We start from the raw sequence: 15,747 nt of genomic DNA, 5'->3' as shown, positions 1-15,747 counted from the left end.
GGAGGGATGAAAGGAGGGCCCGCTGCCAGTGGGAGGTCTGAGGGGCGGACCTCTGCCAGTGGGAGGGATGAAAGGAGGGCCCGCTGTCAGTGGGACAGATGAAAGGAGGGCCCGCTGTCAGTGGCAAGTCTAAGGGGCGTAACCTCTGCCAGTGGGAGGGATGAAAGGAGGACCCGCTATCAGTGGGAGGTCTGAGGGGCGGGCCTCTGCCAGTGGGAGGGTCTGAGGGGCGGGCCTCTGCCAGTGGGAGGGATGGAAGGAGGGCCCGCTGTCAGTGGGAGGGATGAAAGGAGGGCCCGCTGCCAGTGGGAGGTCTGAGGGGCGGACCTCTGCCAGTGGGAGGGATGAAAGGAGGGCCCGCTGTCAGTGGGACAGATGAAAGGAGGGCCCGCTGTCAGTGGCAAGTCTAAGGGGCGTAACCTCTGCCAGTGGGAGGGATGAAAGGAGGACCCGCTGTCAGTGGGAGGAATGAAAGGAGGGCCCGCTGTCAGGGGGAGGGATGAAAGGAGGGCCCGCTGTCAGGGGGAGGGATGAAACGAGGGACCGCGGTTACTATGGGGGCTGATGGATGGCCCCTGTAAGTGGGTGGAACGGATGTAGGGCACTTTGTTTTTGGGCGCTGTGAGGTGAGGTCTCTAGGAGGGTCACTCACTGTCGGTGATGAAAGGCGGGTCCCCTGTTAGTGGTAGGTCTGAGGAGACGACCAAGAGGGTGGTCGCTGTCAGTGGGAGCGGCCATTGTCAGGGAGACGGGTGAAATGAGGACCCGCTATCAGTGGGAGGGATGAAAGGAGGGCTTACAGTCAGTGGGAGGGATGAAAGAAGGGCTTACAGTCAGTGAAAGGAGGGCTCACTCTCAGTGGGAGGGATGAAAGGAGGTCCCACTATCAGTGGGAGGGATGAAAGGAGGATCCACTGTCAGTGGGAGGTCCGAGGGGAGGGTCTCTGTCAGTGGGAGGGATGAAAGGAGGGCTCACTCTCAGTCTGAGGGGAGGGTCTCTGTCAGTGGGAGGGATGAAAGGAGGGCCCACTATCAGTGGGAGGTCTGAGGGGAGGGCCCCGTCCGTGGGAGGGCCGGGGCCCTGCTTTCATGGTAGTGTGGCGGGGAGGGCCGCCCCCTGTCAGGCAGGCTGGGTGCAGAGCCCCGTCCGGGGCGGTGAAGCGCACTCCGAGCTCGGCCATGGGATAGAAACCCCTGGACTCCGGCGGGCATGGCCGCGTCCAGCGGCTCCTCGGCCTCTTCAGGTAGGTGCCCCCTGCGCCCCCTCTGCCCCCCTCCACCACCCGCCATGTGCTCCCCCAATATCAGGCTGCTTGCAAGACACCTGCGGTGGCGAAATGCACAGAGTGTTTAGAGTATCAGCAAGGTGCCAGGCTGGCACCACCACCACAGGGGCAGCACTGCCAGGCTGGCACCATAACAAGGGCAGCACTGCCAGGTGCACACCATCGCAGGGGCATCTCTGCCAGGTGCCACCACCGTAGGGGCATCTCTGCCAGGCTGACACCACCGCAGGGGCATCTCTGCCAGGCTGACACCACCGCAGGGGCATCTCTGCCAGGCTGACACCACCGCAGGGGCATCTCTGCCAGGTGCCACCACCGCAGGGGCAGCACTGCCAGGCTGACACCACCGCAGGGGCATCTCTGCCAGGCTGACACCACCGCAGGGGCATCTCTGCCAGGCTGACACCACCGCAGGGGCATCTCTGCCAGGTGCCACCACCGCAGGGGCAGCACTGCCAGGCTGGCACCATAACAAGGGCAGCTCTGCCAGGTGCCACCACCACAGTGACAGCAGTGCCAGGGGTGTACCACCGCAGGGACAGCAGTGCCAGGGGTGCACCGCAGTGACAGCAGTGCCAGGGGTGCACCACAGTGACAGCAGTGCCAGGGGTGCACCACAGTGACAGCAGTGCCAGGGGTGTATCCCAGTGACGGCAGTGCCAGGTGTGTACCACAGTGACAGCAGTGCCAGGGGTGTACCACCACAGTGACAGCAGTGCCAGGGGAGTACCCCCACAGTGACACCAGTCCCAGGGGTGTACCGCAGTGACGGCAGTGCCAGGTGTGTACCACAGTGACAGCAGTGCCAGGGGTGTACACCACGGTGACACCAGTCCCAGGGGTGTACCACCACAGTGACAGCAGTGCCAGGGGAGTACCCCCACAGTGACACCAGTCCCAGGGGTGTACCACAGTGACAGCAGTGCCAGGGGTGTACCACCACAGTGACAGCAGTGCCAGGGGTGCACCACCACAGTGACAAAGGTGCCAGGGGTGTACCACCGCAGTGACAGCAGTGCCAGGTGTGTACACCACAGTGACAGCAGTGCCAGGGGAGTACCCCCACAGTGACACCAGTCCCAGGGGTGTACCGCAGTGACGGCAGTGCCAGGTGTGTACCACAGTGACAGCAGTGCCAGGGGTGTACACCACGGTGACACCAGTCCCAGGGGTGTACCACCACAGTGACAGCAGTGCCAGGGGAGTACCCCCACAGTGACACCAGTCCCAGGGGTGTACCACAGTGACAGCAGTGCCAGGGGTGTACCACCACAGTGACAGCAGTGCCAGGGGTGCACCACCACAGTGACAAAGGTGCCAGGGGTGTACCACCGCAGGGGCAGCACTGCCAGGCTGGCACCATAACAAGGGCAGTTCTGCCAGGTGCCACCACCACAGTGACAGCAGTGCCAGGGGTGTACCACCGCAGGGACAGCAGTGCCAGGGGTGCACCGCAGTGACAGCAGTGCCAGGGGTGCACCACAGTGACAGCAGTGCCAGGGGTGCACCACAGTGACAGCAGTGCCAGGGGTGTATCCCAGTGACGGCAGTGCCAGGTGTGTACCACAGTGACAGCAGTGCCAGGGGTGTACCACCACAGTGACAGCAGTGCCAGGGGAGTACCCCCACAGTGACACCAGTCCCAGGGGTGTACCGCAGTGACGGCAGTGCCAGGTGTGTACCACAGTGACAGCAGTGCCAGGGGTGTACACCACGGTGACACCAGTCCCAGGGGTGTACCACCACAGTGACAGCAGTGCCAGGGGAGTACCCCCACAGTGACACCAGTCCCAGGGGTGTACCACAGTGACAGCAGTGCCAGGGGTGTACCACCACAGTGACAGCAGTGCCAGGGGTGCACCACCACAGTGACAAAGGTGCCAGGGGTGTACCACCGCAGTGACAGCAGTGCCAGGGGTGTACACCACAGTGACAGCAGTGCCAGGGGAGTACCCCCACAGTGACACCAGTCCCAGGGGTGTACCGCAGTGACGGCAGTGCCAGGTGTGTACCACAGTGACAGCAGTGCCAGGGGTGTACACCACGGTGACACCAGTCCCAGGGGTGTACCACCACAGTGACAGCAGTGCCAGGGGAGTACCCCCACAGTGACACCAGTCCCAGGGGTGTACCACAGTGACAGCAGTGCCAGGGGTGCACCACCACAGTGACAAAGGTGCCAGGGGTGTACCACCGCAGTGACAGCAGTGCCAGGGGTGTACACCACAGTGACAGCAGTGCCAGGGGAGTACCCCCACAGTGACACCAGTCCCAGGGGTGTACACCGCAGTGACAGCAGTGCCAGGGGTGCACCACCACAGTGACAGCAGTGCCAGGGGTGTACCACCACAGTGACAGCAGTGCCAGGGGTGCACCACCACAGTGACAAAGGTGCCAGGGGTGTACCACCGCAGTGACAGCAGTGCCAGGGGTGTACACCACAGTGACAGCAGTGCCAGGGGAGTACCCCCACAATGACACCAGTCCCAGGGGTGTACACCGCAGTGACAGCAGTGCCAGGGGTGCACCACCACAGTGACAGCAGTGCCAGGGGTGCACCACCACAGTGACAGCAGTGCCAGGGGTGTACACCACGGTGACAGCAGTGCCAGGGGTGTACACCACGGTGACAGCAGTGCCAGGGGTGTACCACCGCAGTGACAATAGTGCCAGGGGTGTACCACCACAGTGACAGCAGTGCCAGGGGTGAACCACCACAGTGACAGCAGTGCCAGGGGTGTACCACCACAGTGACAGCAGTGCCAGAGGTGTACACCACGGTGACAGCAGTGCCAGGGGTGTACCACCGCAGTGACAACAGTGCCAGAGGTGTACCCCCACAGTGACAGCAGTGCCAGGGGTGTACCACCACAGTGACAGCAGTGCCAGGGGTGTACCACCACAGTGACAGCAGTGCCAGGGGTGTACCACCGCAGTGACAACAGTACCAGGGGTGTACCCCCGCAGTGCCAGCAGTGCCAGGGGTGTACCACCGCCGTGACAGAAGTGCCAGGGGTGTACCACCACAGTGACAGCAGTGCCAGGGGTGTACCACCACAGTGACAACAGTGCCAGGGGTGTACCACCGCAGTGCCAGCAGTGCCAGGGGTGTACCACCACAGTGACAGCAGTGCCAGGGTGTACCACCGCAGTGACAGAAGTGCCAGGGGTGCACCACAGTGACAGCAGTGCCAGGGGTGTACCACCGCAGTGACAGCAGTGCCAGGGGTGCACCACAGTGACAGCAGTGCCAGGTGTGTACCACAGTGACAGCAGTGCCAGGGGTGTACACCGCAGTGACAGCAGTGCCAGGGGTGTACCACTACAGTGACAACAGTGCCAGGGGTGTACCACCACAGTGACAGCAGTGGCAGGGGTGTACCACCGCCGTGACAGCAGTGCCAGGGGTGTACCACCGCCGTGACAGCAGTGCCAGGGGTGCACCACAGTGACAGCAGTGCCAGGGGTGTACCACGACAGTGACAGCAGTGCCAGAGGTGTACCACCGCAGTGACAGCAGTGCCAGGGGTTGTCCACAGTGACAGCAGTGCCATGAGTGTACCACAGTGACAGCAGTGCCAGGGGTGTACCACGACAGTGACAGCAGTGCCAGAGGTGTACCACCGCAGTGACAGCAGTGCCAGGGGTGTACCACTACAGTGACAACAGTGCCAGGGGTGTACCACCACAGTGACAGCAGTGGCAGGGGTGTACACCGCAGTGACAGCAGTGCCAGGGGTGTACCACCGCCGTGACAGCAGTGCCAGGGGTGCACCACAGTGACAGCAGTGCCAGGGGTGTACCACGACAGTGACGATGACCAGGTAATGATCAGGCGCTCAGCATAGAGTAATGGCTAATTTCTAATGATCTCAATATATCAATTGTGCTCCAAAGCTGATACAAGGAAGGTCACCGCACTTCCTCACAGTTACCAAGGATGTCCTTGGTTATAGAATACGAGGATAGTTCAGCTGAGCAAAAAATAATACCATCAATTTACAAAGTCAATATTTTCTCCAGACGTGATAAATCAGCAGTAATAAAAGTGTCCACTACTGTAACTCCAGCTCAATATCCAGAGCTTAGTTATCTTCACAATAACATCACCAGGGTACTTTGTCCAAAATGAAGTGTCGTTTATTTTCGTATTTCGGTTTCCTTCAAATCAAGCCACAGCCAACACGTGTTTCGTTGGGCATTACATTCATGCCATACAACTTCTTCAGGGCAAAAGGAAAATTATTATCCTTCCTGTGTTCTTGGCTCTCGAGGTATAACCACAAATCAAATCCTTAAAATCCAGTTCCTGTTGTTTCATAAGTTGACATTCAAAATAATCGTGAAAATTATATCCCCAATCTCTTCTCAAGCTTGACCATTTAAACCGTGTATCCAATATCCGTATTAGGGCTGACAAGTTCCTTGTATCGACTTTCATCCGTTTTAGTACACGAGTACGTGACAAGTATTCCTCCCTATAGCAACCGCGAGTACGCTCTCAGGAGAAGCACAATCAGTATGGCATGAATGTAATGCCCAACGAAACACGTGTTGGCTGTGGCTTGATTTGAAGGAAACCGAAATACGAAAATAAACGACACTTCATTTTGGACAAAGTACCCTGGTGATGTTATTGTGAAGATAACTAAGCTCTGGATATTGAGCTGGAGTTACAGTAGTGGACACTTTTATTACTGCTGATTTATCACGTCTGGAGAAAATATTGACTTTGTAAATTGATGGTATTATTTTTTGCTCAGCTGAACTATCCTCGTGTACCACGACAGTGACAGCAGTGCCAGAGGTGTACCACCGCAGTGACAGCAGTGCCAGGGGTTGTCCACAGTGACAGCAGTGCCAGGGGTGTACCACCGCAGTGACAACAGTGCCAGAGGTGTACCCCCACAGTGACAGCAGTGCCAGGGGTGCACCACAGTGACAGCAGTGCCAGGAGTGTACCACAGTGATGGCAGTGCCAGGGGTGTACCCCCACAGTGACACCAGTCCCAGGGGTGTACCACAGTGACAGCAGTGCCAGGGGTGTACCACCGCAGTGACAGCAGTGCCAGGGGTGTACCACCGCAGTGACAGAAGTGCCAGGGGTGTACCACCGCAGTGACAGCAGTGCCAGGAGTGTACCACAGTGACAGCAGTGCCAGGGGTTTACCCCCACAGTGACAGCAGTGCCAGGCGTGTACCACCACAGTGACAGCAGTGCCAGGGGTGTACCACCGCAGTGACAGCAGTGCCAGGGGTGTACCACCACAGTGACAGCAGTGCCAGGAGTGTACCACAGTGACAGCAGTGCCAGGGGTTTACCCCCACAGTGACAGCAGTGCCAGGCGTGTACCACCACAGTGACAGCAGTGCCAGGGGTGTACCACCACAGTGACAGCAGTGCCAGGGGTGTACCACAGCAGTGACAGCAGTGCCAGGGGTGCACCACAGTGACAGCAGTGCCAGGGGTGTACCACCACAGTGACAGCAGTGCCAGGGGTGCACCACAGTGACAGCAGTGCCAGGGGTTTACCACCACAGTGACAGCAGTGCCAGGGGTGTACCACCACAGTGACAGCAGTGCCAGGGGTGCACCACAGTGACAGCAGTGCCACGAGTGTACCACCGCAGTGACAGCAGTGCCAGGGGTGTACCACCACAGTGACGGCAGTGCCAGGGGTGCACCACCGCAGTGTCAGCAGTGCCAGGAGTGTACCCCCACAGTGACAGCAGTGCCAGGGGTGCACCACCGTGGTGACAGCAGTGCCAGGAGTGTAGCATAGTGACAGCAGTGCCAGGGGTGTACTACTACAGTGACAGCAGTGCCAGGGGTGTACCACGACAGTGACAGCAGTGCCAGAGGTGTACCACCGCAGTGAGAGCAGTGCCAGGGGTGCACCACATTGACAGCAGTGCCAGGGGTGTACCAGCACAGTGACAGCAGTGCCAGGGGTGTACCACAGTGACAGCAGTGCCAGGGGTGTACCACAGTGACAGCAGTGCCAGGGGTGTACCACAGTGACAGCAGTGCCAGGGGTGTACCGCCACAGTGACAGCAGTGCCAGGGGTGTACACCGCAGTGACAGTAGTGCCAGGGGTGTACCGCCACAGTGACAGCAGTGCCAGGGGTGTATACCGCAGTAACAGCAGTGCCAGGGGTGTACACCGCAGTGACAGCAGTGCCAGGGGTGTAACACCGCGGTGACAGCAGTGCCAGGGGTGTACCACAGTGATAGCAGTGCCAGGGGTTGTACCACCGCAGTGACAGCAGTGCCAAGAGTGTACCACTGCAGTGATGATGATAGATCTTCTAGGCGTGTTTCGGCCCACCAGGCGCCTTCATCAGGAAAGCCGCAATAAATCTTATATCAGACAGATACTTGATAATAAATATATTGTCAATGGGCTGATAGTTTGAATTGAAAGAGGCGCTAGAGCTGGTCGAGATATGACGCAGGTAACAGCCCAACTTGCGATATTTAACGGGAGACTTTAGCGATGTGCCATTACATGACGTAATGATTCCCAATATTGGATAGCTGGTTAGAACCGCAAAGGGGAGTTACATTTAACTTGTATTTCCAAACCATGCCAGGGTCAATCGGTTCTAGATTATGGATTCCGTTACCAGGGGCGGCTGGTGACATTTGAAAGTGGTGAGGCGTAAACTAATTTGCATATTGCACCGCAGCGAGCGAGCCCGAACCACCTTGCATCCATCCATACATCATTCATGCATCCACCCATCCATCCACCCATCCATCCATCCATCCATCCATCCACCCTGCATCCATCATTCATTCATGCACCCATCCATCCACCCTGCACCCATCCTGCATCCATCATTCATTCATGCACCCATCCATCCATCCATCCACCCATCCATCCTGCATCCATCATCCACCCATCCACCCATCCATCCATCCATCCACCCATCCAGCATCCATCCATCATTCATTCATGCATCCATCCATCCACCCACCCACCCACCCATCCATCCACCCATCCATCATCCATTCCTGCATCCATTCCTGCATCCATTCATGCATCCACCCACCCATCCATCCATCCATCCACCCATCCATCCTGCATCCATCATTCATTCATCCACCCATCCTGCATCCATCATTCATTCATGCATCCACCCATCCATTCATCCACCCATCATTCATCCATCGTCCATCCATCCATCCACCCATCCTGCATCCATCATTCATTCATGCACCCATCCTGCATCCATCATTCATTCATGCATCCACCCATCCATTCATCCACCCATCATTCATCCATCATCCATCCAGCATCCATCCACCCATCCTGCATCCATCATTCATTCATGCACCCATCCATCCACCCTGCATCCATCCTGCATCCATCATTCATTCATCTACCCATCCACCCATCCTGCATCCATCCTGCATCCATCATTCATTCATGCATCCACCCATCCATTCATCCACCCATCATTCATCCTGCATCCATTCATGCATCCACCCATCCTGCATCCATCATTCATGTATTTTTATGACCATATAACTTGCACACAGCTTGTCAGTGTTTAATACCAGTCTCGAACCTTGTACTCCAGCACCAATGATACATGATTAATATTAATTGTTTTTAAAAACATGTATTTATTCGACACCAATTTCACACCTTAGTCGGAACATCATTTTTATTTGTTTTTTAAAATATCTATTTAACACCAAAGTAAGTCATGTATACATGTTTATGGTTCGATAAGAGGCTCGAACCTGGTTTCCCAGCACCAAAGTCGGCCGTGCTATCCGTCAGGGGTTATGTAACCAGGCTATGTATTGACCAGCCAATCCTGCGCCAGGATTGTCTGGGGGGGCACCATGACTCCTCGCCCAGTCGCCCTGTGTAACCCAGGGGGCTGCGGCCCGCCCCCTGGTCCTCTCTCTAAGGGGGAATTCACAAGAAAACGATCTGCGCATGCGCGGGCATGTTTGTGCCCAAAAATACACTTGCGCAGCTGCAGGAGCCCGATCCTTCACCCCCCTGCCCCCCTTTGCGCACTCCGGGAAGGTCGGGTGTCTCCCGGTTTCCCGTCTGGCAGATAGCGCGATTTTTTAAAATAATTGTGTTTGGCTTCTAGTGACGACGTGGTGGGTCCATGGGGCTTAGTGGGGCTTCGCCCCTACGCCCCAATGGACGCACCGCGCCTGTCCGTTACCTAAAATGTCGGCATCAAAGGTTTAGACGTGAGTTGGATTGTTACCCGCATCCTATCTCGACCAGCTCTAGTGCCTTTTTCAATTCAACCTATTTATTGTGGCTTTCCGGAAGAAGGCGCCTGGTTCGCCGAAACGCGCTTAGAAGATCTATCATCAAATTTAAAGCCACTCTTTGCACTTTTTATTTGTTGTATTTCTGATTTCTTAACTGTTCTACATGTACCTTATTACAATCAGTTTATCAATTAACCATTCTAAATGGATTGCATTTACAAAATCGATGTCTTTTTTCACTGTATATATTTGTCATTGTTAGCACTGGTGATTACGTTGTTGTTTCATAATTGTCCTTCCAAGAAGTACCATAGAACCTACAATGGTCATTTTTAAAAACAATTTTGTATGAATAAAATGATTTTGAATCAATAATCACTGGACACTGACAGGCACATGCATCAACATTTTTTGCGAGCGCAAACGGTGCTATTTACAAAAATCGGCTGTTTGCGCCCGCAAAAAGGGCTTTTGTGATACATCAAGGTTTAAGGCACTTGCAATTTAAGAATTGGCAATTTTTTGGGATTTCTTAAATTGCGATTGCATTTAAGGAATCGCAATTTGCGATTCCTTAAATGCAATGCAAGACCAACTTTAAAATAGTGATTTCGCTATTTGGGGCCATAAATTACTGAGCAATTAAAGTGGTCAGTAATTTGCAAAAACTTTGAAAAATGCACTAAAGTCCATTTTTCGAAGTTTCATGTTGCGCACACACATCCCTTGTGACATGTGTGTGCGCAACATGGGTGCACATCACAATTTCAGGAGTACAGCAGGGTGTCCTTTTGACACCCTTGAAATTGCATGCGCAATTTGGTAGTACCCATTGGTACTCGCAAATTGCGCATGCAATCTCCCATTCATTGCTACGGGCCTGTATGTGCTCATAGGAATGAATGGAAAGCCATTCCTTATTCGCGAGTCGCAAATTGCGAGTCGCAATTAAGGATTGCTGTTATTAGTAGCAGGGGTCCTTGTATTTACATTATATGGTATACGAGTCGTTGCCAGCACAGTGGGCAGCGCTGCAAGGCTGACGTCTCCACATTGGTTATTATTGAGACATGAATGCAGAGGAGGGGGCTTGAAACGCCTGGTATGGATGAATGAATGGATGAGTGGATGTCGCCGGGGTCCCCCGACGTTCCAGATTCAAAGGAGCTGTGATCTCGTAGAGAGAATGTGCTTAGCGGTACAGTTATTTCTTCTTCTGCATGAAGCGCTTGGAAGCGTTTCAGATCACAGTGTGCACTACGCAGGGCTACTGACATGCTATTGGTTGCTTGTTTAGCGCTTTCTTTGCGAAGAGGGTTTAATAAATAGCCGCGCCCTTTGCCTTCTCCTCCGCCTCTGTCGCACAGGCTGGTGGTATCATGGTATCAAAGCTGCGTTTAGAAAGCGAGACATTATTGGTGGTTTTTATGCTATAACAGGAGAGACCTGGCATGAAACCGTACTATTGTGACTCATTTCCAGTACCATAAAAAGTTTTTTTTCTTACCCTTTGATCACTTTTTTTGCACATGTGTAGCATTGAGAGATATTGTGTGCCAGCATGGCCAGTTTTGTGCCAGCATGGCCAGTTGGGTTCTCGAATAGACCAGTCTTCCACTAGGAAAACAACTATTACTTTTCGTGCACTCCTTATAAAAAGTGTGAAATATTTAGGGACGACTAGCCAATTTGAGGTCGTTTTCACTTTTTCTCAGCATTGGCTTTGCAGAGTCTCATAACGTTAATCTACTACTGCAGCTGCTGCTGCCCTACAAATCATTGTTCGTGCGTGTCCTCGCAGGCTAACAGGAGTCTTGATTTTTCAGGCCTCATAATTTTAAGGACCGATAAGGTTCACACGATTTGTCTCATAATCACAGGGATTAATATAGATCATGACTTTTCATGTGCCATGTTCTCAAGATTTTTCATGTGCCACGGTCTCAGAGGTTAAAGGTGGATCATGATAGGCTTCTATTTATTGGATGTATTATCTCTCTTTTGTATCATTCACCTCTGTAATGATGTTTTACGTTGCATATTTCTATTCAATAAAGTTTTCTTAACTAAAAAAAAAGGTGGATCATGATTTTTACTGTCACGCGGTTTCAGAGGATGAATGTGGATCATGATTTTTAAAATCTCGTGGTCTCAGAGGATGAATGTGGATCATGATTTTTAAAATCTCGTGGTCTCAGAGGATGAATGTGGATCATGATTTTTAAAATCTCGTGGTCTCAGAGGATAAATGTGGATCATGATTTTTAAAATCTCGTGGTTTCAGAGGATGAATGTGGATCATGATTTTTAAAATCTCGTGGTCTCAGAGGATGAATGTGGATCATGATTTTTAAAATCTCGTGGTCTCAGAGGATAAATGTGGATCATGATTTTTAAAATCTCGTGGTCTCAGAGGATGAATGTGGATCAGATGAATGTGGATCATGATTTTTAAAATCTCGTGGTCTCAGAGGATAAATGTGGATCATGATTTTTAAAATCTCGTGGTTTCAGAGGATGAATGTGGATCATGATTTTTAAAATCTCGTGGTCTCAGAGGATGAATGTGGATCATGATTTTTAAAATCTCGTGGTCTCAGAGGATAAATGTGGATCATGATTTTTAAAATCTCGTGGTCTCAGAGGATGAATGTGGATCAGATGAATGTGGATCATGATTTTTAAAATCTCGTGGTCTCAGAGGATAAATGTGGATCATGATTTTTAAAATCTCGTGGTTTCAGAGGATGAATGTGGATCATGATTTTTAAAATCTCGTGGTCTCAGAGGATGAATGTGGATCATGATTTTTAAAATCTCGTGGTCTCAGAGGATAAATGTGGATCATGATTTTTAAAATCTCGTGGTCTCAGAGGATGAATGTGGATCAGATGAATGTGGATCATGATTTTTAAAATCTCGTGGTTTCAGAGGATGAATGTGGATCATGATTTTTAAAATCTCGTGGTCTCAGAGGATGAATGTGGATCATGATTTTTAAAATCTCGTGGTCTCAGAGGATAAATGTGGATCATGATTTTTAAAATCTCGTGGTCTCAGAGGATGAATGTGGATCAGATGAATGTGGATCATGATTTTTAAAATCTCGTGGTTTCAGAGGATGAATGTGGATCATGATTTTTAAAATCTCGTGGTCTCAGAGGATGAATGTGGATCAGATGAATGTGGATCATGATTTTTAAAATCTCGTGGTTTCAGAGGATGAATGTGGATCATGATTTTTAAAATCTCGTGGTCTCAGAGGATGAATGTGGATCATGATTTTTAAAATCTTGTGGTCTCAGAGGATGAATGTGGATCATGATTTTTAAAATCTCGTGGTCTCAGAGGATAAATGTGGATCATGATTTTTCAAGTGCTGCAGTCTCAGAGCATGAATGTGGATGATGATTGTTCATGTCCTGCAGTTTCAGAGGATCAATCAGGATTTTTCATGTGCCATGGTCTCAGAGATGAATGTGGATCATGATTTTTCATGTGCCGCAGTCTCAGAGATAAATGTGGATCATTTTTTTTGTTTGAATATGTTTATTGCATTTTCCATCACATCACAGTGTCACAGTAATGAAGAAATGAAAATGAGTAGTCATGCCGTAATACAAATATACAAATAACGGCTCAGTAGCTACTGCATACAGTTACGTACAGTATTCAGTATGAGTGTGAGGGCTAATATGTAATCAGAATAGCAGAGCAGCATGTCAATCCCACATACAACTGGCATACAAGTAGTAGATAAGAAGGTACAAGGGCGGTAGTAAGGCAAGTACTGCTTCCCGGCATTTTTTCAGATTCGTGTTTAATCCGGAACATAGGGTGTGCTTCAATAAAAGTCCAAAGTAGGTTTGGCATATCCACAATACAATATACATTCAAAGCTTTAGTACTAAACAATCAAATATACAGAACAACCTGAAAAAAAAAATAGATGCTAGAACCAGAGACTGGGTGTTGTATAGTTGTGAGTGCATGTGTCTGCGCGAGGCGCGTAGGGCAGGCGGACGGGGGCAGGCCTGCGCCTCGCAATAGTAGCAGAGTAGTGCGAGATACAAATTCCACCAGGTGCTCAGCAGGGGGGGAGAGGGGGGGAGGAACAGGGCAGACAGGAAAGGAAAGGGAAAAGGGGGGGGGAAATTATCAATCAGAGCCTCGCAAAGATAGACAGCAAAGCTTTAACAATGCCTCTCCGCAGCAGAGATAAATGTGGACCCTGATCTTTCATGTCCCGCAATTTCAGAAGATGAAGGATCATGATTTTTCATGTGCTGCGGTCTCAGAGCATGAATGTGGATAATGAATTTTCATGCCCTGCAGTTTCAGAGGATCAATCTGGATTTCTCATGTGCCATGGTCTCAGAGATGAATGTGGATCATGATTTTTAATGTCCCGCAGTCTGAGAGGATGAATGTGGATCATGATTTTTCAAGTGTAACAGTCTCAGAGATAAATGTGGATCATGATTATTCATGACCCGCGGTCTCGGAGGGTGAATGTGGATCATCATTTTTTATGTCCAGCGGTCTCAGAGGACGAATATGGATCATTATTTTTCATGTGCTGCAGTGTCTGAGATAAATGTGGATCATGATTTCTCATGTTCCGCGATCTCAGAAGATGAGTATGGATCATGATTTTTCATGTGCTGTGGTCTCAGAGATACATGTGAATCCGGATTTTTTATGTCCTGCAGTCTCAGAGGATTGAAGGATCAGGATTTTTCACGTGCCATGGTCTCAGAGATGAATGTGGCTCAGGATTTGTCATGTGTCATGGTATCAGGGGATAAATGTGTATCATGATTTTTAATATCCCGCGGTCTCAGAGGATGAATGTGGATCATGATTTTTCAAGTGCCGCAGTCGCTGAGATAAATGTGGATCATGATTATTCATGACCCGCGTTCTCAGAGGATGAATATGGATCATGATTTTTCATGTGCTGCGGTGTCAGAGATAAATGTGGATTATGATTTTGTATGTGGCACTGCCTCAGAGATAAATGTGGATCATGATTTTTCAAGTGCTGCGGTCTCAGAGATAAATGTGGATCATGATTTTATAAGTGGCGCTATCACAGAGGATAAATGTGGATCATGATTTTATAAGTGGCGCTATCACAGAGGATAAATGTGGATCATGATTTTATAAGTGGCGCTATCACAGAGGATAAATGTGGATCATGATTTTATAAGTGGCGCTATCACAGAGGATAAATGTGGATCATGATTTTTCAAGTGCTGCGGTCTCAGAGATAAATGTGGATCATGATTTTATAAGTGGCGCTATCACAGAGGATAAATGTGGATCATGATTTTATAAGTGGCGCTATCACAGAGGATAAATGTGGATCATGATTTTATAAGTGGCGCTATCACAGAGGATAAATGTGGATCATGATTTTTCAAGTGCTGCGGTCTCAGAGATAAATGTGGATTATAATTTTGTATGTGGCGCTATCTCAGAGATAAATGTGGATTATGATTTTTCCAGTGCTGCGGTCTCAGAGATAAATGTGGATTATAATTTTGTATGTGGCGTTATCACAGAGGATAAATGTGGATCATGATTTTATAAGTGGCGCTATCACAGAGGATAAATGTGGATCATGATTTTATAAGTGGCGCTATCACAGAGGATAAATGTGGATCATGATTTTATAAGTGGCGCTATCACAGAGGATAAATGTGGATCATGATTTGATAAGTGGCGCTATCACAGAGGATAAATGTGGATCATGATTTTATAAGTAGCGCTATCACAGAGGATAAATGTGGATCATGATTTTATAAGTGGCGCTATCACAGAGGATAAATGTGGATCATGATTTTATAAGTGGCGCTATCACAGAGGATAAATATGGATCATGATTTTTCAAGTGCTGCGGTCTCAGAGATAAATGTGGATTATAATTTTGTATGTGGCGCTATCTCAGAGATAAATGTGGATCATGATTTTTCAAGTGCTGCGGTCTCAGAGATAAATGTGGATTATAATTTTGTATGTGGCGCTATCTCAGAGATAAATGTGGATCATGATTTTTCAAGTGCTGCGGTCTCAGAGATAAATGTGGATTATAATTTTGTATGTGGCGCTATCACAGAGGATAAATGTGGATCATGATTTTATAAGTGGCGCTATCACAGAGGATAAATGTGGATCATGATTTTATAAGTGGCGCTATCACAGAG

The 15,747-nt window shown here is 50.4% G+C and overlaps 1 protein-coding gene across 2 annotated transcripts in view; it reads left to right on the top strand.

Moving 5' to 3' along the window:
- The first annotated feature begins 1,036 nt into the window (after positions 1 to 1,036).
- The window catches only part of CHN2 (chimerin 2), a 601,556-nt gene continuing 586,845 nt past the window's right edge, over positions 1,037 to 15,747 (top strand). Inside the window, exon 1 of one of the 2 annotated variants that reach the window (XM_078664041.1) lies at positions 1,037 to 1,244. In XM_078664041.1, coding sequence (XP_078520167.1) covers positions 1,211 to 1,244 — 34 coding nt within the window. In that variant the 5' untranslated portion in view covers positions 1,037 to 1,210. The remainder of the gene's footprint in view (positions 1,245 to 15,747) is intronic. The other variant, XM_078664042.1, reaches the window with a different exon arrangement.

This window comes from Lissotriton helveticus, chromosome 10 (genome assembly GCF_964261635.1).
Source record: "Lissotriton helveticus chromosome 10, aLisHel1.1, whole genome shotgun sequence".
Classification (NCBI taxonomy): Eukaryota; Metazoa; Chordata; class Amphibia; order Caudata; family Salamandridae; genus Lissotriton; species Lissotriton helveticus.
This window is presented reverse-complemented; position numbering and strand designations above follow the sequence as displayed.